Raw genomic sequence first — 24,399 nt, 5'->3', positions numbered from 1 at the left:
AAAGAAGGAAAAGAGTGAAAACAGAACCATGATATTATGCAGTAAATATGACAAGATGAAAAAATATAAAAGCCTTATTTTAGGATCACACGGCATTAGTCTGCCAGCCTCTTGCCAACACGAGCAGCACTTAATTTCTTACTTAAATGGAAGCTACATCACATTTGAGGTGCTCATGGTGCATCCTCTTTAATTACTATGTTTGTTAAGGAAGTTGATGAGAAGCTCATTCACTTGCTGTGGAAGTTGTTCATGAACAAAATGGCTCCCTTCTTTCATGAAGATGATGTCCAAATTAGGTACAAAATGTTTCACTTTTCCACTTCTTATGTAATCTTCCATGCCTGCGAAATTTAGCACATAATCCTTCTCTCCCATGATTAACAAAGCTGGACATGTGATTTTTGGATCTGTTATTCCACAATCTATTTTCAAAGTCCTGCAAGTATAAACCAGTTAAAGTTTGATGACTCCAGTGGATATCGTTTTCTTGGGAGAAAAACAGAAACAGGTGGGAATAAGCAGTGCCAAACTGGCTCTAAATTGGTTTGATTCAGTTAGCACTTAGTAATCATAGATGTGACCGTGCGTTTGATGTTTAGTTATTTTCTTAAGTGATCAGACTTGGAGAGTTCATGCAGTTACCTGTATGGAACCCGTAATGCAAATCGAAATCCTGATTTCTCATAAAGAGATGCATAAACTGCAAGATCTTCTTCTGAGAACCATGGTGGTAGAGGAGTAGAAGGATCAACCAAGTCCATGATTTCTTGGTCATCTCTTGCTGCTGGTGGCTCAATCCCAGAGAAGAGAATGTAGACATTTCTTATCACTGTCTTGACATCTAGCCTGCCAAAATCTGCTTCAGCTCTCCCTGGCTCCTGGGATTAGTTACAATTTCAGGCATTATTTAAGGAATTCTGCATTTAATTCTCAATATGATTGAAGTTAATGGGATGAGAATTGGCAAAACCATCACCAATAATGATAAATAGCAGAAGGAAGACAGATTATACCTGCCACCTTGTTATGTAGAAGCCTTTTGGCATGAGATGATTCTGGACAGCATTAGCACCTGGTAACAAGAAAGGAACGCCCAGGGTTGCGAACCCAGACAACCTTTCGGGGTGCAGGGAAGCTATTAGACTTACAGGTAATGCTCCAAAATCCTTCCCAACTAGAAAAACCTGCTACCAAAAGTTCAGTTTGTCAATTGGAAAACACTAGATTCACGGGTGCTTACGTACAGCACATGTCATCAGTTAGACTTATCATTGTAAAGTAGGGGTCTGAATTCTGACTGCCTGCGCAATATATCAAATCAACTACTGAATTGTGGTATTACCATTAGCATTGATACGGTTAGTGGGTAACATATAACTGAAATTTAAACTTACTACATTTTCTTTTTCCTGGACTTTCTTGTATTATCATGATTCTATAACATACCCAACTAGAAAGATTCCTTCTTAATTTTCTTTTATTACATGTTGTTTTGATTGACAGTTCTGGTCAACTAATTTCAATGAAATCAGTTCAGGTTTTCCATAGATTATTCTGAAGCGGAAAAGAAAAAGCCCAATCAAAAGAAAGCATTTTTTGGACTAGCCGCTAACCTTATCGATGCCGAGAGTGTCAAGAAGAGCAACAATATCATCAACGAGGTCCAAGAAGCTCCCTTTCTCTGGCTCAGGTGGCTGTTCAGATAGTCCATAGCCTCTGAAATCAATAGCTATTGCTCTATACCCAGAACTTGCAACAGCAATCATTTGGTGTCTCCATGTATACCAGATCTCTGGGAATCCATGTAGGAACAAAACCACCTTACTACCTGCAGAAAAGAACTCCACTTTTAATCGAAAATTATACAAACATGGCCACTCAGAATAAAGAACAGAGATGAAAGGAAATAAATACCAGTGCCAATTTCTGCTACATGTAGTTTCAGTCCTCTTACTTCTACATGGTTGTGCTTGATCTGTTCCATGGCTGGTTTAAGTTTGAGGGTGAGAAAGCAGTAACTTACCAAGAACTAGAGATGAGTGACCTTCAGAAAAAATATCAATTGAAAGTCGAGACACAAGGTAACTGGTCGCTTTGAATATTTTGTCAGATAAATAGGCTTCATGATATTGACATTTGCATTGTATATGTCACCATGCCTGTGGCCACAAATGACAAATGCCAATGGCTAAAGATTCAGATTTGAAAAAGTTATCATATGGGTCCATACGTTCGGCAAGCCAAAGATGAAATGCCTAAAAGACAATATTAAAATTAAAAACAGATCCGTGATGATTCTGTTTGCCACAGATGACAAAATGGGGAAATGTGCACATAATAAAATAAGCATATATAGATGATAAAACCGGAAAAGAAATAAAATAATCCTACAAACATAATAGATAGTCTCTCCGTAGCTTAGCAAACATGAAAAACAATGTAATTACTGAACTGAATGCCTTGATGATGAGGATGTCATTCACTTGCTGTGAAGTTTTCCATCTCCAAAATGGTGACAATCTCTAAATCAGGCACAAAAAGCTAACTTGTTCACTCCTTATGTAGTCGTCCTCCATGCCTGGTGGCAGCTTTGAGACGTAGCCCTTCTCATCCATGATCAGCATTGCTGGACATGCTGCTTTTGGATCACTTATTTCACAATCTATTGCTAGACTCCTGGACAAGACTACCAGACAGTTTAAGGATTCCTAATGAATCTTATGTTTCTTGGGAGATTATAGCAATTAGGGTTCAATAATTGAAACTGGAAAGAAAAAAGTATATGACTCTAGCAAGTTAGATTAGAGGGTTCTTGTATTGAACTTGTAAGGCAAAGCAGAATCCTGACTTTTCTTACAAAGATGCATAAACTGCGAGAACCATGGTGGTAGAAGAGTACAAGGGTCCAATAAGTCCATGATCTATTGATCATCTCTAGATATTGCTAGCTCAGCTCCAGAGAAGAGAATGTAAATGTTTCTTATCACTGCCTTGACAGCTAACCAGCCCACCTCTGCTTCAGCTCTCCCTGGCTCCTAGAATTGGATAGAAGATTGGAGAATGGAGAGGTTTGAATAATATAGAAATTAACATGAATACTTAGCATTGTTAAAACCTAAACTCTCTGTCCAAACCACTTCAGCTAAGTTCCCTTTGTTCAACTAACCCAATGAATGACCTAAGATCGTATTTGTGTCCCTGTAATAATTCAAATAAGAAGAAATGAACTGATGAGAATGAGAACTGTACACCTGCCACCCTGTCACATATAGCATGCAGTCTGCAGCTGAGATTGTGGAGCCATTTGAACTAGTTCATGGCATGCAAATCCCTACCCTGAAGCAAAGCCATTATGTGCATAATTATATAAGGAGGGCCACTAGAAGAAAAAGGGCTATATCACTTATAACTGGAGAATGAGAAAACAAATCTTTGTTTATAGTTGCTTTTTCATCTTCTGCCTTCGCAAACAAATGGTTAGTCCGCTGGTAACGCTGAAATTTCCATCACATGCCACCTCGTGAGCCGCAGAACTATAGACAAGCTAATTTTTTTCTTTTCATGGCTGAGATCTTATCTTTAGCTTCTTTTTTTTATTTATATTGTTCTCTTACAAGCTATTTCTATACATAAAGGGAGGCTTTTGGGATTCAACATTAAAACAAAATAAAATAAGGGTAAAGAAGCTATGATTCATCACGTCCTCAAGTAAAATTCTGTAGTCAGCACATTTAGACCTAGCAGAAAAGTAATTCAAGTTATTCCCATGTCCATTCAAGAAAAACTAAGCAAGATATGGTTCAAACTATCCAAAGCAAACTCAAACCTAGCTTTGAAATAATTTCCAAATGGTGATAATTTCTGCTGCACAAATTTGTTTCAGCTTTCTATTCTCGGAGTAATGAGATTTACTTAACATTAGGGTATTAGTACAATAAATGGTCGTGTCCAATATTTCGTTCTAGATATTCCCTTACAAAGATAATTTCTCATGGAACTCAAATGAAATTGACCTATAAGAATACATGTACAGATCAAACGACTTTCAGGCATGCATATGACCTGGAAATCAAAAGCAGCAACTGAGATTTGTATAATTCGTGCTGCCAGTCCCTCTGGCTCCCAACTCATAGATACTTCTGGTTGCATACAATAGGTACTACTTATCAAACAATGCATTGGCATCCAAAAGTGGCAAAAGTTGGAGGATGCGGCTCGTTTAATTAGCCTTTTTCAATCAAGGCAGATCATTCTTTCTGCACAAGATGCTCAACATCTCCAAGCTCCACTTCACTTCCTTGCCATTCGTGTTGATTCTGAAACAGCATCTCAATCTGTTCTAGCGACTTTCCTCTTGTCTCTGGGACAAGTGTATGGACAAAGACCACAGAAAGTGCTGAAATTGCTGAGAAGATGAAGAAAGTTCCACCCACAGAAATTGCACCAGAAACAGATAGGAAAGACATTGCAACCAAGCCACTGCACAACCTATTACCCACTGCACCAAGCGCAGCTGCTTGAGCACGCAACCTTAGAGGGAAGATCTCAGACGTCAAAACCCAACAAATAGGGCCAATTCCCACAGAGAAGAAAGCTACATTTGCACAAACAAACAAAATTGATAGCCCAATTCCGACCTGTCCTTTTCCAAGAAATGTGAGTGTAGCACCCAAGCTGAACAAACATATAGTCATTCCAATTGTGCTTAGATAGAGCAAGGGCTTTCTTCCAAGCTTGTCAATCAGAAATATAGCAACCAATATAAAAGCGGTCTTCGAAATGCCCACAGCAACTGTTGCTGCAAGAAGCTTTGTTTTATCCTTAATCCCAGCTTCTTGAAGGATTTCAGGACTGTAATAGACAGTTGCATCTATTCCAGTGATCTGTTGGAAACACTGAATCCCAAAACCAACGATCAGCATACGGCGAAGTGCAGGAGAAGGAGTTAACATTTCCCGCCACACAGCTTTCTCTTCATACTTATCTTCATTAGCATTTCCAGCAGCTTTTTGAATTTCCTCAAGTCTTTCCTCCACCTCCCTCTCATTGTCATTTGTTTTTAACAGCACTAATCTTGCTTCTTCAATTCGGTTTTGCATGACCAACCACCTTGGTGACTCAGGGATGATGAAAAGTGCAAATGCAATGAAGATTGAAGGCAAGATTCCAACAGCAAGCATTACCCGCCAGCCTGTGTGCACAGAAAGATTTGAAAATGCATAATTCGAAACATAACCAAGTAGAATTCCAAGATTTATGAAAATCTCTGGGAAGGAGGTGAGAGAGCCTCTAGAAACGGCTGGCGATATCTCTGCAATATAGATAGGAGCAATCATGACTCCAAAGCCTATTCCAACCCCAGCCAAAAATCTTCCTATCATCAGGATTTGGAAGGAAGGAGCAAATGTCATTACAGCTGCACCACTTTGAAAAACAACCGCAGCTAAGCCCATTGTCCATTTTCTACCAATAACATCCGATGTTCTTCCACCAGCTAAACTACCAAAAAGTGATACAATGCTCAAACATCCAACAAGAACTTCTTCCTGTACCTCGGTTATCTTGAGATCTTCTTGGATGAATATGATTGCTCCACTCATCACACCAACATCTGCGATTACAATTTTCTTTTTCTGTTAATAAATACAACAAGTGTCTCAAGCGGGAAAAGACAAGAAACCAAAATCAAACTAATTTAATTGCCCTTGAAGCTTGTTGCAACTTTCAAGATAGCTTTAAAGTAAAACAAAAACATAGCTGAAAGAAAAGACTGATGTAATTATCGTAGATAAAAAGAATCAGATACGCTCCCTCCCATGTTTCCTCCCTCTCTCTTTCCTCTAAGTTTGGAGGTGAGAAGAATCAGAAGGCTCCCAACCACCATGGCCATAAAGAGACAAGCATTAACGTCCTCTTGCCAAAAAACAGATCCAACCAATTTAGTTTTACATTTTCATAATGAAAGATTAAGTGGCGCAGGCTATTAATCCAGATACCTTAATAGAACTCAGAAACAACATTACATTGTTCAAATTTTTAATGTTAAATTGTTAAGTCAGACATTTTGGCTACTGGGAAAACATTCTAAACCTACAATACCAAAGATAAAAACTTTTGTGAATTCCAAACCAAAAAAAAAAAAAAACTAACAACAAAGTATTAAGACACTAGCAACAATAGCAATGCAATAACCATAATTACTTCTTGAAAGGAAAACCTTTTTTTAATGAAAGAAGGGGAACTTTTACCATAGCCAAGAAGAACAGAATTTAGGGAGGCAAAAATAGCACAAGCAAGAACGTATCTTCTAGTACTTCTACTTCTATCTCGTTGATGATGATGATGTGAAGCATCATCAAAATCCTCTGTAAACTCAGAGTTCATTCTCTTATATTTATTCTTCCCTCCCAAAGACACATCCACTTGTCCGTTCCCATTTTCTTGGACACCCACCAACCCCATATCTCTGCTTTCCCTTTAATGAATCAAAACACACAAAAAGAAGACAAAATCCACAAGTATTTATGGTGAGTTTTAACTGGGAAGAAAAATTGTCAGACTGAAACAAAGATGGAATTGGGTGTTTTTAGATCTGAAACTTAAGAAAGAGAATAAGAAGAGAGACTCAAAAAGACAAAGTCTTTTAAACAAGTGGGGTATTTTTTTTCTTGACAAGCAGGCAGAGGACTACTTGTGCTGAGGTAATATGTCTGAATTAGAAATGGTAAGCATCACGATGATTTGACTTCCTGCTTAAAAAATCAACATCTATTGGCGCTTTCAAGGTAATAGCACAGTTTCATTACAGGTATGTTAAAATAGAATTTTTCTTTTTTAAAAAAAGTTTAGTCTGTTCTATTTTGTAAGCAAAAGTATAGAGGATTCAAAGAATGGTAGGTTGTTATTATCATCAAAATATTAATTGTAACCAGAATGGTAATGACAAAAAGATGAGAATTGTTAGGTAAAATTTAGTTTTCTTTAAGAAAATTAATTATAAATTACTATGTGATATTAAATACTTATTAGATATGAGATCTGTATTAATAGATTTATAATTATAGGTGATTAGTGATAATAAATAATTTAATTCATATAAATATTACATCTAATAAATATTTATATGGTAGATTAAACTTATCTAACGAATATTTTAAAATATTAATTTTTTTATTTAACTAAGGATAAACATTTTGGACGAATTACGTTTAGTCTAATAATTCTTTTCATACTTATGAGGAGCATTTTTCCAATCCATATCACTATTATATTATGAGAGCTATTTATAAAGAAAAGTTTAATTTTACTGTGGAAAGGAGGATTCCGATTAAATAAATTAAAACAAAAACTTCTGGCCTCAAATATTAGCAATTCTTGGGAATTAGCAGTGCAATTGAATGAGGATTTGGTTTAATAATAATAATAATAATTAGTAAGGCCACCGTTTTTTGCCTTACATGCTACCCGGCTAGTTTCATACATAGATTTTTTTGGAAAATGTGCATTTTAGCCCCTAGCGTTTAAGGCAGAGAGAGAATTGGCCCATAATCTTATTTTTTAAAGTACATACCAAGAAAATTTATTTATTTTAGTCATTTTAACACCTTATTAGATTGAGAAATAAACTCCTATTAATTGAAAATGAGGTGGCAATTTCTTTAACTTTTTATTAGAAGTGGATGCTACAGCAAGTGCCACATCAACCAAATAGTAAGGAAGAGGTGGTTGTATTGTGTCTAGTATTAGGACATTTCAAGTAACGTTAGAAACACGATTTTTTAAAATAAAATAAGGTAAGAAAACACTAATTATCATAAAATGTAAATATACCTAAATTTTTAAATCAAATTAGTTTTAAGAATTATTACATTCTTAATTTGGTTTTAGGGGTTGGATTTATTCTTGGAGCAACCTGTGATTATAATCAATTAACTAGTGTTGGTATTGTAAAAAGAGAGAGGGAGAGGAAGAAAGAAGAATGAACGTTTGATTGATGTGGCAGTTGTAGTGGTGGATTCTACCTCTAATAAAAAGTCAAAAAAATTGTCACGTCATTTGTAGTTAATGGAATTAAATTCTTTATTCAAGGAGATGTCAAAATAATATAAAAATATAATTTTTATTATTATTTGTTTAAAAAAAAATTAGAGGCCAATTGGCTCATCAACTTAAATATTAGGGGCTAAAATGCACGTTCTTCCTAGATTTTTAAGTTAACTACATTACCATCTATCTTACTTGAGCACTTTATCCCTTTTCCTTTCTTTTAAGCCTCAAGACAATTTTTTTTTAATGTTTTATGTAAAGTTATTTAAAAAAGAAAAAGAAATTAAATTCATTAGATTTCAGTTATACTGCACCGACAGCTCTAATAGTTTGGGGATGTTCTAGGAGGTGTGTTTTTGGTAATTCTTTTTTCCCTCGATTCCAATTGTTCTCTTAGTTTAAACACACTCTGAATTTTCAATAATTACTGATCCTTAATTCATAACAATAAATATCATATAAGTCAAATGTTTAAACATCATATATAACAAAATAAAATATGAAATTAATGGAATGAATAAATAAAAATGGTTTTAACAATTAGACTAACATCTCAGTGGTCTAAAACTAATTCCTCTCTATAATAGACACCTCTTCATTCACATGAACATGATCACATCAAAGATTCTTGCTTTTCTTTTTTCTAAAAGCTGATTTATATATATGCTTTTGCTCTTATTGAAGACAAACGATTTAAACAAAAAAATTATATATTATTTAAGGTATTCTTCTGTAGAAACAAGCCCAGCCCAGCCCAGAGCATACACAGCCAAAATCACCGCCACAGTGAAGCCGCCGCCATTCTCTCTGCCAAATTTAATCAGAAAACGGAGTGACCTCCGTTCGACATTACTAAACCCAGAAAAAAGAAAGCCCTTTTCTCTTCGCAGCCAATTCCAATAACAATGGTTTTTGTAAAATCACCAAACAACAAAACTCTATCTCTCAATCTTAACCCCAATACTACCACTCTCTCTCTCCTCAAACAACACATTCAGTCCCAAACCCAGATCCCAATTTCTGACCAATTCTTTTTAAATCCATCCTTTAATGTTTATTCTAGCTCCAAATATGCAAATATATTTGAATCTTGTCCACTTTCTCATCTGGGTATCACCAATTTCTCTACTTTAACCCTTTATATCCCCTTTCACGGCGGTACCCAAACTCCAGCGCCGCCAAAACCCCGTCTTGATTTCCTTAATTCTAAGCCCCCACCTAACTATGTTGCGGGTTTGGGTCGTGGAGCAACTGGGTTCACTACCCGGTCTGACATCGGTCCTGCTAGAGCTGCTCCTGACCTTCCTGACCGTTCTGCGGTTGCTATTGGAGCTGCTGGTGGTGCCGCCGGGGCGGGGATGGGTCGTGGTAGGGGGAAAGGTGGTGAGGAGGATGATGAGGATGACGGGGATGAAAAGGGTTATGATGAGAATCAAAAATTTGATGAATTTGAAGGGAACGATGTGGGTTTGTTTGCTTCTGCTGAGTATGATGAGGATGACAAAGAAGCTGATGCTGTTTGGGAAGCAATTGACAAGAGAATGGATTCTAGAAGAAAGGATAGAAGAGAGGCTAGATTGAAGGAAGAGATTGAAAAGTATAGGGCTTCAAATCCGAAAATTACAGAGCAATTTGCTGATTTGAAGAGGAAGTTGCATACATTATCAGCTGAAGAGTGGGAGAGCATACCTGATATTGGTGATTATTCTTTGAGAAATAAAAAGAAAAGATTCGAGAGCTTTGTGCCTGTACCTGATACGCTTCTTGAAAAAGCTAGGCAAGAACAGGAACATGTTACTGCACTGGACCCTAAAAGTAGAGCTGCTGGTGGGGCTGAGACGCCTTGGTCGCAGACTCCTGTTACTGACCTTACTGCTGTTGGTGAAGGAAGGGGGACTGTGTTGTCTTTGAAATTGGATAGGTTATCGGATTCGGTTTCTGGGTTGACTGTGGTTGATCCTAAAGGTTATTTGACTGATTTGAAGAGTATGAAGATTACTAGTGATGCTGAGATTTCAGATATTAAGAAGGCAAGGTTGTTGTTGAAGAGTGTTACTCAGACTAATCCAAAACACCCTCCTGGTTGGATTGCTGCTGCAAGGTTGGAAGAGGTTGCTGGCAAGATTCAGGCAGCTAGGCAATTGATACAAAGGGGGTGCGAGGAGTGTCCTAAAAATGAGGATGTTTGGATAGAGGCATGTAGGCTGGCTAGTCCTGATGAAGCCAAAGCAGTTATTGCTAAGGGAGTGAAGTGTATACCAAATTCTGTTAAGTTGTGGTTACAGGCTGCGAAATTGGAACATGATGATGTGAATAAAAGTAGGGTTTTGAGGAAGGGCTTAGAGCATATTCCTGATTCAGTTAGGTTATGGAAAGCTGTTGTGGAGTTGGCCAACGAGGAGGATGCTAGAACATTACTTCATAGAGCAGTAGAATGCTGTCCTTTGCATGTTGAATTGTGGTTGGCATTGGCAAGATTAGAGACATATGATAGTGCAAAGAAGGTGTTGAACAGGGCCAGGGAAAAGTTGCCTAAGGAGCCAGCCATATGGATTACTGCTGCCAAGTTGGAAGAGGCAAATGGTAACACATCAACGGTGGGAAAGATTATCGAGAGAGGTATCAGGGCTTTGCAGAGAGAAGGGTTGGTGATTGATAGAGAGGCATGGATGAAAGAGGCTGAGGCAGCAGAAAGGGCAGGTTCTGTGGTGACTTGTCAAGCAATTATTAAGAATACAATTGGGATTGGAGTGGAGGAAGAGGATAGGAAGAGAACATGGGTGGCAGATGCAGAGGAGTGTAAGAAGAGGGGTTCTATTGAGACTGCTAGAGCTATTTATGCTCATGCTCTGACTGTGTTTTTGACTAAGAAAAGTATTTGGCTTAAGGCGGCACAGCTTGAGAAGAGTCATGGGACTAGGGAGTCTCTTGATGCTTTGCTGCGAAAAGCAGTTACATACAGGCCCCAAGCTGAGGTTTTATGGCTTATGGGTGCTAAAGAGAAGTGGCTTGCAGGTGATGTGCCTGCTGCAAGGGCTATTCTTCAAGAAGCCTATGCTGCTATACCAAATTCGGAGGAGATTTGGCTTGCAGCATTTAAGCTTGAATTTGAGAATCATGAGCCTGAAAGAGCTAGAATGCTGCTTGCTAAGGCAAGAGAAAGAGGTGGTACAGAAAGAGTCTGGATGAAGTCTGCCATTGTCGAGAGAGAATTGGGCAATACAGAGGAGGAGAGGAGGTTGCTGGATGAAGGACTGAAGCGCTTCCCTTCGTTCTTCAAGTTGTGGTTGATGCTTGGGCAGCTTGAGGAACGGATTTTTCACTTGGATAAAGCTAAGGAAGTTTATGAGTCAGGTTTGAAGCACTGCCCAAGCTGTATACCCCTTTGGCTTTCTCTTGCCAATCTTGAAGAGAAAATGAATGGGCTGAGTAAAGCTCGTGCGGTGCTCACCATGGCAAGGAAGAAGAATCCTCAAAACCCTGAACTCTGGCTTGCTGCCGTCCGTGCTGAATCAAGGCATGGTAATAAGAAGGAATCTGATATACTGATGGCAAAGGCCTTGCAGGAGTGTCCGAACAGCGGCATATTGTGGGCAGCATCAATTGAGATGGTTCCTCGTCCTCAGCGCAAAACCAAGAGTATGGATGCCCTTAAGAAATGTGATCATGATCCTCATGTTATTGCTGCTGTGGCCAAGCTGTTCTGGCATGACAGGAAGGTTGATAAAGCTAGAACCTGGCTGAACAGGGCAGTCACTCTTGCTCCAGATATTGGAGATTTCTGGGCGTTGTATTACAAATTTGAACTTCAGCATGGGACTGAGGAAAACCAGAGGGATGTTTTGAAGAGGTGTATTGCTGCAGAACCGAAGCATGGTGAAAAATGGCAAGCGATTTCAAAGGCTGTGGAGAATGCTCACCAGCAAACTGAAGCCATCCTAAAGAAAGTGGTAATTGTTCTCGGAAAGGAAGAGAATGCTGCTGAAAATAATAAACACTAGTTACTTGTAAGCTTGTAGTTTAAGGCTTTTTGTCTTTGTTTTCCTGCCTTGTAGATTATTAATGTTTTAGCATTGGAAATGCCACTAGAGATTTTTGTTGGCACATATACTTCATTACGAGCTTTTCTAAATCGGATGTAGTATTGGCTTGATTGACTAATTTTAGAGTCGTGGTGATGAGACTATTTGGTATTTGTGCTAGAATTGATTTTATTTAATGCATCAACCATCCTCTTCATAAGATCATTCAACTACATGCTGTATTGGGTTATGGTTAATTATTGTATTGGTCTCTCCTGTTCATTGCAAGCAATGTCCTGGATACGGATGCTGGATTTTTATTTCGAGTGTCAAATCTTTCTTCATAAGATCATGCAGCTGCATATTTTTGGATGTCGTTTTACGTATCAATGTTCTGAACCAGCCTGAATGAAGTTGTCAAGTTTTGGGGGAAGATTGGGAAGGACAGAGCTTGCTTTGCATGTCTTGAAAGTCTTCAAGACGGTGAACCCCTTTCATCATGAATCTTCTGTGGTGAAACAAATAATGAAAGGCTATTTGTTACTCAATCAGAGAGAGAGATGCATCAGAAGCCTATAAGCCAGCTATTTCAAGGGTGGGGATAGCTCTACCTGCCAGGATGATTACGCAGATATGATTTTTTTTTTGCTAAGCCACCTTATTGGCGGTTCTCCAAAAATCTTGGCATACACTATTCAAATGTGTCTCATCCATCTACCTCTTCGTGGATTTTACCGCAACTTGCCGCCACAGAAGAATCAGTCTCAAAAATAGGCCTTAATTATGACTTGGTTTTCAACATAGATTGTTGCTTCCCTTAGAACCATGGCTTCTGCCATCTCTGCCGCGTGAACCCCCTCTACCGTACACCCTTGACCCTTCTACAAATGAAAGCAATAGTCTCGTCCTTGTTTAAACGATGCATCACTATTTCCCTTAATTTCATCTCCCGCGGGAGGACAATTAATTCTGCTCCCTGGCCACTTCACTAGCTCTTTTGCTAGCATCTCTATGTATCTCACTACTGCCCCCCATTAGCAATAGTATTTATCAATTTTTTGATCTATAAATGTAGGTTTCTTATATTACTACTGCTCCAAATTCGAATTTATTGCCGCACCACTTTGTAGTTATTGTCATTTCACTCTTTTACTTTATTTTAAGAAAGATAATATATTATACAGCTTCTTTTTCATTTTGTCCTTCCTAACTTCATTTTCTGGGTCCGTCACTGTCTCACTATAATCAACAGCAGCAGTGCTATTGCTTTCCTGGCCGACACTATACGACTACAGCATGTATGTTTGCGCATTTAGTTACTCCTTTTAGATACCATAGCAAAAGTGAACTTGGCATTTATGCTAGGAAAGCTGTCTAAAATTTGGCATCCTTAATAACCAAAGTACCTCTTAGATTTAGCCCCTGGGAATTTGCATTTGCAGTCTGAGCCTTACGCTTTTCGTTTGTTTTTTAATGAACTGATACATGCATTATATTGTCGTGTATGTAATATTTGTTCAAACTGACTGGGCAAATTATTAGGACCCTCAATTCAGGAAACATGGAATTTGCAACTAAATGAAGCGTAAATTTTACATGCAGACCATTTTAGTGTAGATATCCATGTATTTTATCATCTCATTCTCATTCACAAAGAATATCTGCATTTACTTGAACAGGAAACATGCTAGCGAAAACCCATTCTGGACCAGATGTTCATAGTACCTCTCAGTGCATTCTGCACTGCCTAATTATTTTGCAGTGCTCAGTTATGCCAACCCTACTAGCTTCTCACTTATCTCCCATAGCTTTTTAGCCTTCTCTGTATCACTGGCTTCTTCTGATAGCTGGTTTTCAAATGAAGATGAGTACTGATTCCAGCTCCAGTAAACACCTGATTTCCCAAGGCTTGGATCACTCACAACCTGAGGCACAAAGATCAAGGTTTAGCTTCGTACTTGATACAGAATGATACAAGCATGCAAAAACACAACATAATCCATGGCTGTTTCTACATGCTAGTTCAAATGGTTTTTATAAACAGACCTGCGCTAGTCTTTTCCCAGCTACTTCTTCTGAAACATATCCTTTTGTAATGTACTTTTGGAATGGTGGGAATAGAAGCCTGAACAAGGGAATGTGCTCTCTGAACAACCCAGTTTCTGCAATACAACCAGGGTAGAGAGAAGCAAAGGCCACTCCTGTCTCCTCATGGTACCGCCTGTGAAATTCTTGCATCGTGAGCATGTTGCAGACTTTACTGTCTTTGTAGGCTTTGGCACCATCAAATTCTCCACCATCTATCATCGGCGAGCTGTTCAGCCCATTTAAGCCACCGACAAGACCTCTCAGATCTCCAAGATTAGCCTTTGGAGGCACATTTCCAGCCAATGTGTTGGTGTTTCCTGCAATTTTACATGGGCGAAAAAGCACAATCAGAGTACTGATATTCTTTCTTGTGTTTCTTGGAATCATCAAGGTTAGTCCTTGAGGATTTCCAAGTATTATCAATTAATCTCTGATGTCATTATGAGGTGCTGCTATCAGTTCCTAATCTTAAGCAGCATAGTTTTATTGTGTTTTCCTTTCAATCTGTAAATGCTCCCTTTCACCAGAAATATTTTTACCCCCAAAAGATTCTCTTGGTAGGGGTAAGTCTTACCTGTTATGGAGCCAACGATGATGAGCCGCTTGGACGGGTAGTCTGATTGTTTCAAATCATCAAGCAGCAGCCGTGCAAGTAGGAAGTGACCAAGATGATTAGTCCCAACACTGAGTTCAAATCCTTCAGCAGTGAAAGTAGGCTCCTTGGCAATGGGGAAGTAGACAGCAGCATTGCACACCAGCACATCGAGTGGCATTCCTGACTGGCGAAAGTTACCTGCAAACTGTCTAACGCTATCAAGGGAGGCAAGGTCAAGATGCATAACAGTGTAGTTCTCTTTAGGAATGCCAACTGATTTAGCTGCCCTCTCAGCCTTAAGAAAGTTCCTACAGGCCATGATTACGTTCCACTCCCCTGTCTCTGCTAAAGCCTTCGCTGTGGCCAGACCCAAACCGGAGGAAGCTCCAGTGACTATCACATTGCCCTTTCTCAATGTTTTCTTTGCTACTGGGGCCGCCTCATCAATTGCTGGAGTTGTTGTAGCTGTCTGTGCTCTGATTGTTCCTGTGGGTGTTGCCCTTTTCTTGAGTTCCTGCTTGCAAGTAACCCAAGTGACTTTATCATATGAATGCAGTGCACATCCTATGCGTACATTGATCGAGGTATTGGAATTTTGCAAATTTTGTTAATTCAACCAGTAATTGGGTGAGCTGAAGTTCTATTAACATAGCATCTGATTTCTAGTCTATTAACAGAAGGAAAATTGGGCCTGACTATAGATTCTTGACTCTTCAATCTTCAAAGGTCATATCCTGCTTGGACACCCTCTGGAAATTCAATTATTAATGGGAATTTCAAAGAACAACTTCAATTCTTTTTCTGATTGTTGATTCCACTAAACACCCTTTTACTCTTTGATGTTGGTCAGTCTCCTTGACTAACATTCAAGCAATTCTTATATCTGTAATTTGGAAGAGTGAAGACTCACCTTGCTCCTTACTAGAGAATAATTGCACTCAGCCTTGAGGTGGTTTGGAAGTGAAACTGAAACTCCAAAGAAACCTGCCTCCTTAAGAGAAACATTGGACTTGCCCTGACAACAACACACATTTGAACAGAATCAGATTGATATACAAGAATCAGACAGAAATATCCGAGAAACACAAGCTTGCTGTCCATTAAGCACTGACCTCTTTGCAGATGGAGATAGAAGAAGGAAGTGTAGAGGGTGCTTTTAGAGCCATGAGGCAACCTTAAGTCAATTAGCTGTGCTTCTCTTGAAGTAAAAAATAAAGTAAAAGAAAGAGCAAGGAGTTGCGAGTTCACTAATTATAGAGGTTCTCTGAAAAAAGAAACTGAAAGACTTTGTAAGTTCACTTTGGATACTACATGCAATGGGAGAGATAAGAGAAGTTATGTATTCATGCTGACAAGATATGACAAGTGGTCTTCTGTTATCCAATCCCATCTTCTGCTTCAGATTCTTTATGATATAGGACAGCTCCACCTGGAAACGCAATGCGGTTTGTGGACCATATGCATATTTGCCATCCAGATTCTTCTATAACCAATGTGGGTTGGGCTTTTCATTGGTGCTTCTTTAAAGAAAGAAGCACCAAGCCTAGCTAGATTCATTATCTATTGGCCTCCAAAGAAGAAATCCTAGAAAACTTTAAAAGAAACAAAGAAAGAAGGAAATCTAAAGCACAAAGGATCAAATACCCTTGAATTTGTACTTCGGGACTAAATTAGTTCAATTTCAATTATCTCATCTATAATTTCTATTTAAAAATTAAATAAATTTAAATTTTGATTAAAATTGATGGCAACGTTGATGCTGGTTTGAAAAAGTCAACGATAGTAGTAAACTAGAGACAACAATTATTAATTTTAAATTTTAATATATAAAAATACAAAAATTTAGTTTTCAATATTAAGAATTAATATTTGTTTGAATTTTATTTTATTTTATTTAATTAATTCAAATAAATAGTAGATATGCTTATATTCTTTTTAAAATATAAATAGAAATTTTGAACTTATTTATTAAAATAATTAAAAATAAATTTATTTAATTTCGAACTATAACTTCAGAGAGATATTCAATCCTTTACTTGAAATCTAACCTCTCACTGTGCAAACTAAAAGAAACAAAACTATATAAATTAGATAACCACAATCACTAATGGTGGTAGTCCAACGAGATGGCTTTCACCGAATGGCTCAAAGTCTTGAATTCAAATCTTAAGCAGAACGGTTTCCTAATTTCCCCGGAAATGCCTAGAGCCTCACTTTGGTCACTTGCAGCAGAAAAGAACCTGTATAGTCATATTCAACAGAAATAGCTACCGTTGCTCGCCCGCCCTCTCCATTTTCAATTGACCACAAAAATAAACTAGATAACCACCGGCACCTAAACTGCTAATAAGTGAATCTAATTTCTTCTATCTACAGGTATGCCGGTTCTATTTAGGATGACCTAATAGTAGGATATTCTTTTCCTTCTTTCTTCTTAGCAGGTTGGAATAGGTGGGATCTGTTGGACCACAAGCTAGGATTGAAAATTGAATTTATTTTTCTAATTTTCTTACAATTTTTTTAATTTCTTTCTCAATATTTTGATCAATTATCAGGCTTCAATTTCATATATAGGACAAGTAAACATTCAAAATGTTAATCACAACAAAGAATTAATGAAATAAGTTTTGAGTTATTTTTTATCTTATAAGATTATGTTAAAACAATACCAAATTGAAAAAAAAAGAAGCAATAAAATTAACAAACCTAGAAAGAGAATTATATAGTATATGGTATAGAAAAAGAAAAGGGCCCTAATGAATGATGGAAAAAAGAAAAATTATGTTAGTCAAAATAAAATAAAATAAAAAGAAAATAATCAATTGCATATACAAGAAACCATTTAAATGAGATGTTGACTAATAATTACTATTTTCGAGCCTGAGTTTAGTTCATACAATTTGCTCTTAAGATTTATTTCCCAGCATTTTGGGAAGCTGCTGAAATTGAAGTCTAAAAATACACAAAAACATACATAAATATAAAACCATAAGTCATATTCATGCTCTCGTACCATATCCAGAATTGTCTTTACTCTTATGAATATATTAATGGAGAAAGGCTTCCATGTCCAAACAAGATAAAGTCATTGTTTATTGATGCAAAAGAAAATTGATAGCAGCCACACCCTTGACATAGAAAATTACAGGATTTGGTTTAAAGAAAGGAACACCTACTTTTTTCTTATTAATCTATCCCTGCATACCTCTCCAACTTCCTTAGATATTTTCGCTTCCTAACTCAATCATTTATTTAATACTTTTAAAGCGATGGCCCCAAACTGGTCTTATTAATATTTTTTACATTTATAAAAATTAAAAAATCTTCAGTTAGATACAGTAAAATATTTATATAACTATACATTTGGGACTAAATAAAATTTATGAATATAAGGAAGTTATAATTTAATGAAGGTTTGACTATTAAGATTTTTGTTTAAACTTAATACTTAATTTTTTTGGTGAAATTATAAAACTCAAATATAAAATACGTAAATGTCTTATCATATTATATAAATAAGATTGAAGAGGCAAAACAATGCAATAATTAAGAAAATTTATAACTTATTACAACAAACAGTTTATTAACTGGCCCAAATTGAGATTTTTTTTTTTTATCACTTATCTCTATATAGAGTATTATTGTAGAATTCTATAAAAGAATGATGAGTTATTCCCGTCATGCATTCCACATTAATAATTCTTTTAAAAAAAAAAAACAAAAACAAAATATCTGAATTAACTATTTATATCATTTTTTGAAAATTATAATTAATTTTCTAATCTCTATTTCATCGTTATCGTGCCGTCGCAAATAAGATATTTATAAGTGATCTCATGGGACGGCTGGTGCAGGCCCCTCCACCACCACAATTTCATTATCATTTAGTTAATAACCTCATCACAAAACTAGTGATTAATTCCATAATTAATATTAATGAGGAAAGGTGTTTGATTAAGGAAATGAAATTTTTTGATAAAATATTTCATGGATCGGTCGGATGGGATATGATATTCTGAGACGAGTTATAGTTGTGCAACGAAATTAGAAAGTGATTCTAATTTTACCTTTTTATTCTCTTTATCGCATTCCTATAATTGAAGATTCTTCAGAATGAATTTGTGATTATTATATGCTACTTGTATTGGTATCATGTTGGTGCAGAATATGCTTATTGTCATTCTGCTTTGAATCCCACTATGTTTCTGTAAATTCTAGGGATCCAATCATCATGCTGTGGGTACATTCTTTTGCTTGATTACTTTAATCATTCAGGAGCCACCCTCCTCCTTCCCTAATTTCAGAATAGTTGATACAATGTTAATTTTCCAAAATTCCATTATGAAATTGTTAATACATGGGAGTATCATGGATTGTTCATACACTTGATTCATAAAAGTAATTCTGTGAGCTCACATTAGCAGCCTGTCTTAAAAGCTCTTACTTTAAAATTGTAACAGATTGACGGACATGAGATCTTTAATTCTTGAGCTGCAAGGGAAGAATTTGGATGAAGGCTCTAGCAAAATTATTGTTTTTGGACATTTATTTAGTTGGAAGAAACCTTGCAGGCCAAATTAGCTGCTATCATTGATCTAAAACAAGTTGATTAGAAGTGTAAATTCATCTTAGACAAAGCATGATTGCATCACTTTCAAGCTTACATACTTTCAAGAAAAATAATAACTGAAGAAATAGAGTACTTGCAGAAAAGTTGAAGTGTATAACAAGAAAGGAACATAACAATGATGGTGCTGCAAATATTGCTGATATATTACATTACTGCTACTGTTGATGAAAAGGGAGACATAACATTACAAAGGTTAAAGATCATTACAAACTCCACAAATGTACAAAACAACAGAAGTTACAAACTTTTTGATGTAATTCTATTCTCCAAGCAGAAAAACAAAGCTTGTGATGGATAGAAGAGACCGACCAATTTTAGAGGGAGATCACAAAACTGTCTCCTACTATGCTGGTCCTCCACTAAATTTCTTACTGCTACTGCTAGTTGCTATTGCTACATCTCTAACATAACAAAAACAGCCAAGAAAAGTAACAATCGCTATAAATGAAAAATGCATGACCTATAATATATGGAGCAAGAGTGTCAAGGCCTGATAAATATGCAGCCTTTTAAAGGGTAAAAAAGGAAAAAGAAACTTGAAATGCCAAATTTCAAGCTTTTTCAATGAAAGCAGTTTAAAAGAAAGAAGGAAAAAAAAGGTGGGTTCTGAAGCTCTGGATTTCCTGATGTACGAGCAAGTAATAAAGCTCCAGTGGAGTCACAGGTTGTTTATGAAAAATCTGCAACCAGTGAGAAGAGATGGGATGAAGATAAAATTCTGCTTATAGGTAGTAGTGTTAAAATCACAGGTTGGTTTTCTAAAAAATCTGCAACCGGTGAAAGAAGATTAAGAAGAGACAGAGAGAACACCTATTAATCTTGATCCTTCTAGAAGAAAGACTTTGGAAAAGAAGAAGAGGAAGAAGAGGAAGCTGAACCCATGTTGTCATGTTGTTCTTGTTGTTCATGATTTGGACTGCCAAAAGGAAGATCATGTGATTGCAATAAAAGATTATTATTAGTGTCCAAATCATCCCATACAGGACTTCCTGGCCCCCATCCTGCTGATATTGAATTGAACCAAGCTTCTGTCATCATATCTCCCCATACCAATTCCTGAGACCCTGAAACGCCTTCTCCTCTTCCAGTATCTGACCCTTCTACTACAGGCTGAACCTCATCACTCACAGTAGCCCCACTTGAACCCATTCCTGAATCATTATCAGGATTGTCTCCTTGAGACTGTTGGGGTGGAGGTGGTGGTGGGGGCATACTTTGCGTACCTGAAGCCTGCAAGTCAGGGTTTTCTCGAGTCTGCGGAGACGTAGGATTTGTTTTCTCTTTATTAAGAAAAAGTTCAGGAAAATTTAGCCGAGCATTCTCTCCTCTCAACCTAAAAGCCTCGCGATCATAGGCCATAGCAGCATCTTCAGCTGTATCAAATGTACCTAACCAAAGGCGAGTCCTATTGCGAGGGAGACGAATCTCAGCTACCCATTTTCCCCAATGCCTTTGCCTCACTCCCCTATAAAGTTTCGTAGTGTTTATAGGCTGAATGGGTTGGCTAAACAAAGGCCTACCATCAGCTCCCAGTCTATTCATCATCATCATTCTTCCTCTTGGACTTAAGTTTAATGCATCACTCCAATACTGATACAACTGTTGCTGTTGTTGATATGTCAATGCTGATGGAGAAGAATCAGAAGGCATGGCAAGTTGTTGGTTTTGTGCAAAAGAAATCATTTGCTGTTGCTGCTGATTATGAAGCGGATGACGGAAATAAGGTAAACAAGTGTTTGTTGTAAATTGATGAGGCAATTGTCCTTCAAAAGCAAAAGGAAATGAAAGTCTTGAACCAGACGAAGAAGGTGGATTTAAAGGAAGTGTAGAAATGGAAGAAACAGTGGAAGGAACAGAGAAAGGTGTGGATCGATGAGCTAAAGATGAAGAGACATGAATTGGGTCTTGGCGTTCAGGGCTACGAATCTTCTTGAGAGGCCTATTGTCCGCTGCCATGGAAGCTTCACCAAAAACTGGCTTCCATTGCTGTTGCCTCTCATGAATGCTAAGATTAGTTTCCCTTTTCCCCTTTTCAAGCTCCCACTCTTGGCTCGTATCAACAGCACCTTGCTTGGATTTTCCTCTGTTATTTTTAGCTGCTGCTGCCATTTTTAACTACCTGCTCGCTCTCTCAATACAATTTATAAAGCAAATAACAAGAGAATTTTTGAAGAGATGGGTCACCAAGCAAATGGAAATTGAAGTAAAGATTGGAATCCAATCAAATGTATCAAAAAAATGAAAAAGAAGAAACACCCAGATCCCAATCGAGTCAAAAGATGCTAAAAAAGAAAGAATTAACAAGACAGAATATGGAATGGAAAAATTTAATAGCTAATCCGATTGAAGTAAAAACAGAATCGGATGCCATAAGTGTCGAATCTTGAGCAACCCATCTCAAAATTTGTTTTATGCCAATCAATATTTTTAATAAGACAAAGTGAGAGAGAGAGAGAGAGAGAGAGAGCGAGCAGGCAAAAGAGAGTTAAAAGAAGTTCAATAAAATGTCAGGTTCTGAAAAATGAAACTGTAAGTGAATAAAGAGTAAACAGGGAAGAAAGAAAGAGTTCAGAATTCTTGTGAGAAGGGAAAGAAAGCAGAGCAGGTGGGTTTATAAGTAACAAGCAACGAGAAACGAGAAAAAGATTTCAAAGACTTTTTTTTCTTTCCTCTCCTTTTGTGAAGAGAGAGAGAGAGAGTAGAGAATTTGTTTAAGTGTTGTGGTTGGTTGGCTTAATTTTGGTCCCACACGGCTTTGTTGTCTTTCTAATTTCGTTGCTTCCACTCCAATTTCCCTTCTCTCCAACTATTTTATTAGATATTATAACCCAACAACATTATATAACTTTCCACCTTTGTATTCTTCATCTCCCTAGATATTTCCTACCTTGTCTTCTTTCCCTCCAATTTCTTCTCTTATTCAGTAATCCAGCGCCAATTAAAGTTCAAATTTAAAATCTTAATTAAGCAATATCTTACTATTGCTTTACATTCAAAAGCTAATGAAGTTTTGGCTTAATCGTCAGGTCCTGTATTTGATTTCCATTCATCATAAATGCTTTTGAGATTGAGCTATATCTAATGAAAAACTAAAAAGATGATGCCGAAACAGTTGAAACAGAGAGACAAGAAAGAAATAATACAGTTAAAAACTGTTTCATGCGTCCATACAAATGAAATGGCATGTTATACATATATATATATATATATGCTAAATGTTGGCATTTCTTGTTTAAGCCTATGGTAAGAAGAGGTATGTGGTATGGTATCTATTGGGTTGGTACTAGGTTCCATATCGAAAACACATCAATGGATATGTCTGCTCACAATAAATAAAACCTCCACTTTGCAGCATCCAACATTACATAATTCTTAATTTCACATATTTGTTTGTGTGCTACAATTTGGCTTCCACTCTTGATTGAATTATTTTGTTTAGAAATGTTTATTAGAGCTATAGGGAAGTAATATTAATTAGTTTAGTTGTTAAGATATCCATTTCAATTATAGCTTAGGCTACACAAACTAATTTAAATATCTAACTTTTCCTTTTTTCTTTTTTTTTTTATTCATTGAAAATATAATTGCCATAAAAATAATAAACTCGCTGAAAATTTAATAAGTTAGATATTATTTTCTATCATTCACCGTAAATGTGATAAACTCCTATTAATATTAGTAGATAAAATTTCTTAAATTTTTATAAATGTCAATTAGATGACTCCCCAGTTGGCAATATCTAACCTCTTTTATTTCTTATATACAAATCATATATAAGTTTAATGTGACAATTAATTTATAAAAATTGAATTAAAATCACATACGAGATAATTTTATATTTTTAATTTATTTTATTTAATTTTTTTTAATATTGACCTATATATATATAACTAGTTTTGCAAAAACATATTTATTATTAAAAAAGAAAGTTAACCATGGTACCAACTCGCTAATAAATGTGGAAAAAGAAATGGGATTGAACCAAATATGCATACAACTTTTATTAGAAGTAAGGATTGAAATGGATGGTACTTGAAGTTGGATGATCTTGATTTATTAATTAGATTTAGGTCAACACTAGGCTATGAGCACACTTCCACTTAAAAAAAAAAAAACAGTATATTTAGATATTTAGCAAAGTAATCATACTGTACATAGTATTGTTGCCAATGTTAAGAATATTAATTTTTTCCAATTAAATAATATATAATCAAGCCTAAATTCCCCCCTCCTCAAACTGTTGAAAGCAACACAATAAATTGAATAATTATTTAACATAATTGTGCAGTTGCTTGCCTTACAATATTTTCTCTATAGTAATATAAATATATATATATATATTAGTGGATTGAAATAAATAGATATGTTCAAAATTCAAACTCGATCGATTTTTACAATTCAGCTACGTGATTTTAAATTTTTTTTATCAAATTCGGCATTATATATTTAAAAATATATGAATTTTTTTTGTTGTATTGAAGTGGGTATAAGAAAAAAATTATTTTAGTAGAAAAAAGAAAAAAAGAAAAAGAAGAAGAGATAACTGTGAAACATGAGTCTCAAATACAAGTAATGCACATTAGGGGACTTTCACTTTCGGTGGAAGAGATTTTGATTTTCAATCAGTGGTTTTTATTTGTCTTTCTAAAGTCAATTAACATTACGTTCTTCTTCAAAAGTCGGTGCTAATCGGCACGTGTCGGTGGTCCACCTCTCATCTCTTTAATTATTATTTTCTTTGTTTATTAATTATTATTTTTTTTTTAAAAAGTGTACCACATGAAACCACAATTTCTTGTTTGGTATAGCCGATATTCAATTGAGAATTGGTAAGTTTGATTGGTAATTTTATTTGTTAAAATTAAGAGATTTTAGCTGAGTTTTTATTTTCTTGAAATATTAAAAGAATTCTATTATTAGAGCTCTAAAGAATAATAATAATAGAAAAAAATATTTATTTTATGGAAAAATTATGTATAATATATATATGTAAATTTTTTATTTATTTTTTGTAA

At 36.2% G+C, this 24,399-nt stretch overlaps 5 protein-coding genes across 5 annotated transcripts; 1 reads left to right on the top strand and 4 right to left on the bottom strand.

Moving 5' to 3' along the window:
- Nucleotides 1-12: 12 nt before the first annotated feature.
- Nucleotides 13-2,233, bottom strand: LOC8262092 (epoxide hydrolase A). The gene is made up of 5 exons (XM_002517898.4): nt 1,918-2,233; nt 1,617-1,831; nt 1,017-1,187; nt 646-881; nt 13-439 (listed from the first exon to the last, which is right to left on the bottom strand). The coding sequence occupies exons 1-5, from the start codon at nt 1,985-1,987 to the stop codon at nt 190-192; spliced, it is 942 nt and encodes a 313-aa protein (XP_002517944.1). The 5' UTR covers nt 1,988-2,233; the 3' UTR covers nt 13-189.
- A 1,625-nt stretch (nt 2,234-3,858) lies between these two features.
- Nucleotides 3,859-6,740, bottom strand: LOC8262094 (probable polyol transporter 4). The gene is made up of 2 exons (XM_002517900.4): nt 6,252-6,740; nt 3,859-5,614 (listed from the first exon to the last, which is right to left on the bottom strand). Exons 1-2 carry the CDS (start codon nt 6,463-6,465, stop codon nt 4,251-4,253), a joined length of 1,578 nt encoding a protein of 525 aa, XP_002517946.1. The 5' UTR covers nt 6,466-6,740; the 3' UTR covers nt 3,859-4,250.
- A 2,033-nt stretch (nt 6,741-8,773) lies between these two features.
- LOC8262095 (protein STABILIZED1) lies at nt 8,774-12,242 on the top strand. The gene has a single exon (XM_002517901.4). The coding sequence runs from the start codon at nt 8,955-8,957 to the stop codon at nt 12,048-12,050; it is 3,096 nt and encodes a 1,031-aa protein (XP_002517947.1). The 5' UTR covers nt 8,774-8,954; the 3' UTR covers nt 12,051-12,242.
- Nucleotides 12,243-13,622: 1,380 nt separating this feature from the next.
- Nucleotides 13,623-16,083, bottom strand: LOC8262096 (protochlorophyllide reductase). The gene is made up of 5 exons (XM_002517902.4): nt 15,867-16,083; nt 15,665-15,769; nt 14,734-15,268; nt 14,118-14,476; nt 13,623-13,996 (listed from the first exon to the last, which is right to left on the bottom strand). The coding sequence occupies exons 1-5, from the start codon at nt 15,918-15,920 to the stop codon at nt 13,841-13,843; spliced, it is 1,209 nt and encodes a 402-aa protein (XP_002517948.1). The 5' UTR covers nt 15,921-16,083; the 3' UTR covers nt 13,623-13,840.
- Nucleotides 16,084-19,506: 3,423 nt separating this feature from the next.
- Nucleotides 19,507-22,049, bottom strand: LOC8262097 (ethylene-responsive transcription factor ERF054). Its single transcript, XM_002517903.4, has one exon. It carries the CDS (start codon nt 21,491-21,493, stop codon nt 20,213-20,215), a length of 1,281 nt encoding a protein of 426 aa, XP_002517949.1. The 5' UTR covers nt 21,494-22,049; the 3' UTR covers nt 19,507-20,212.
- Between the last annotated feature and the right edge of the window lie 2,350 nt (nt 22,050-24,399).

This window comes from Ricinus communis, chromosome 7 (genome assembly GCF_019578655.1).
Source record: "Ricinus communis isolate WT05 ecotype wild-type chromosome 7, ASM1957865v1, whole genome shotgun sequence".
Lineage (NCBI taxonomy): Eukaryota > Viridiplantae > Streptophyta > Magnoliopsida > Malpighiales > Euphorbiaceae > Ricinus > Ricinus communis.
Note: the sequence above shows the minus strand (reverse complement) of the source record. Positions and strands in the feature narration are given on the sequence as shown.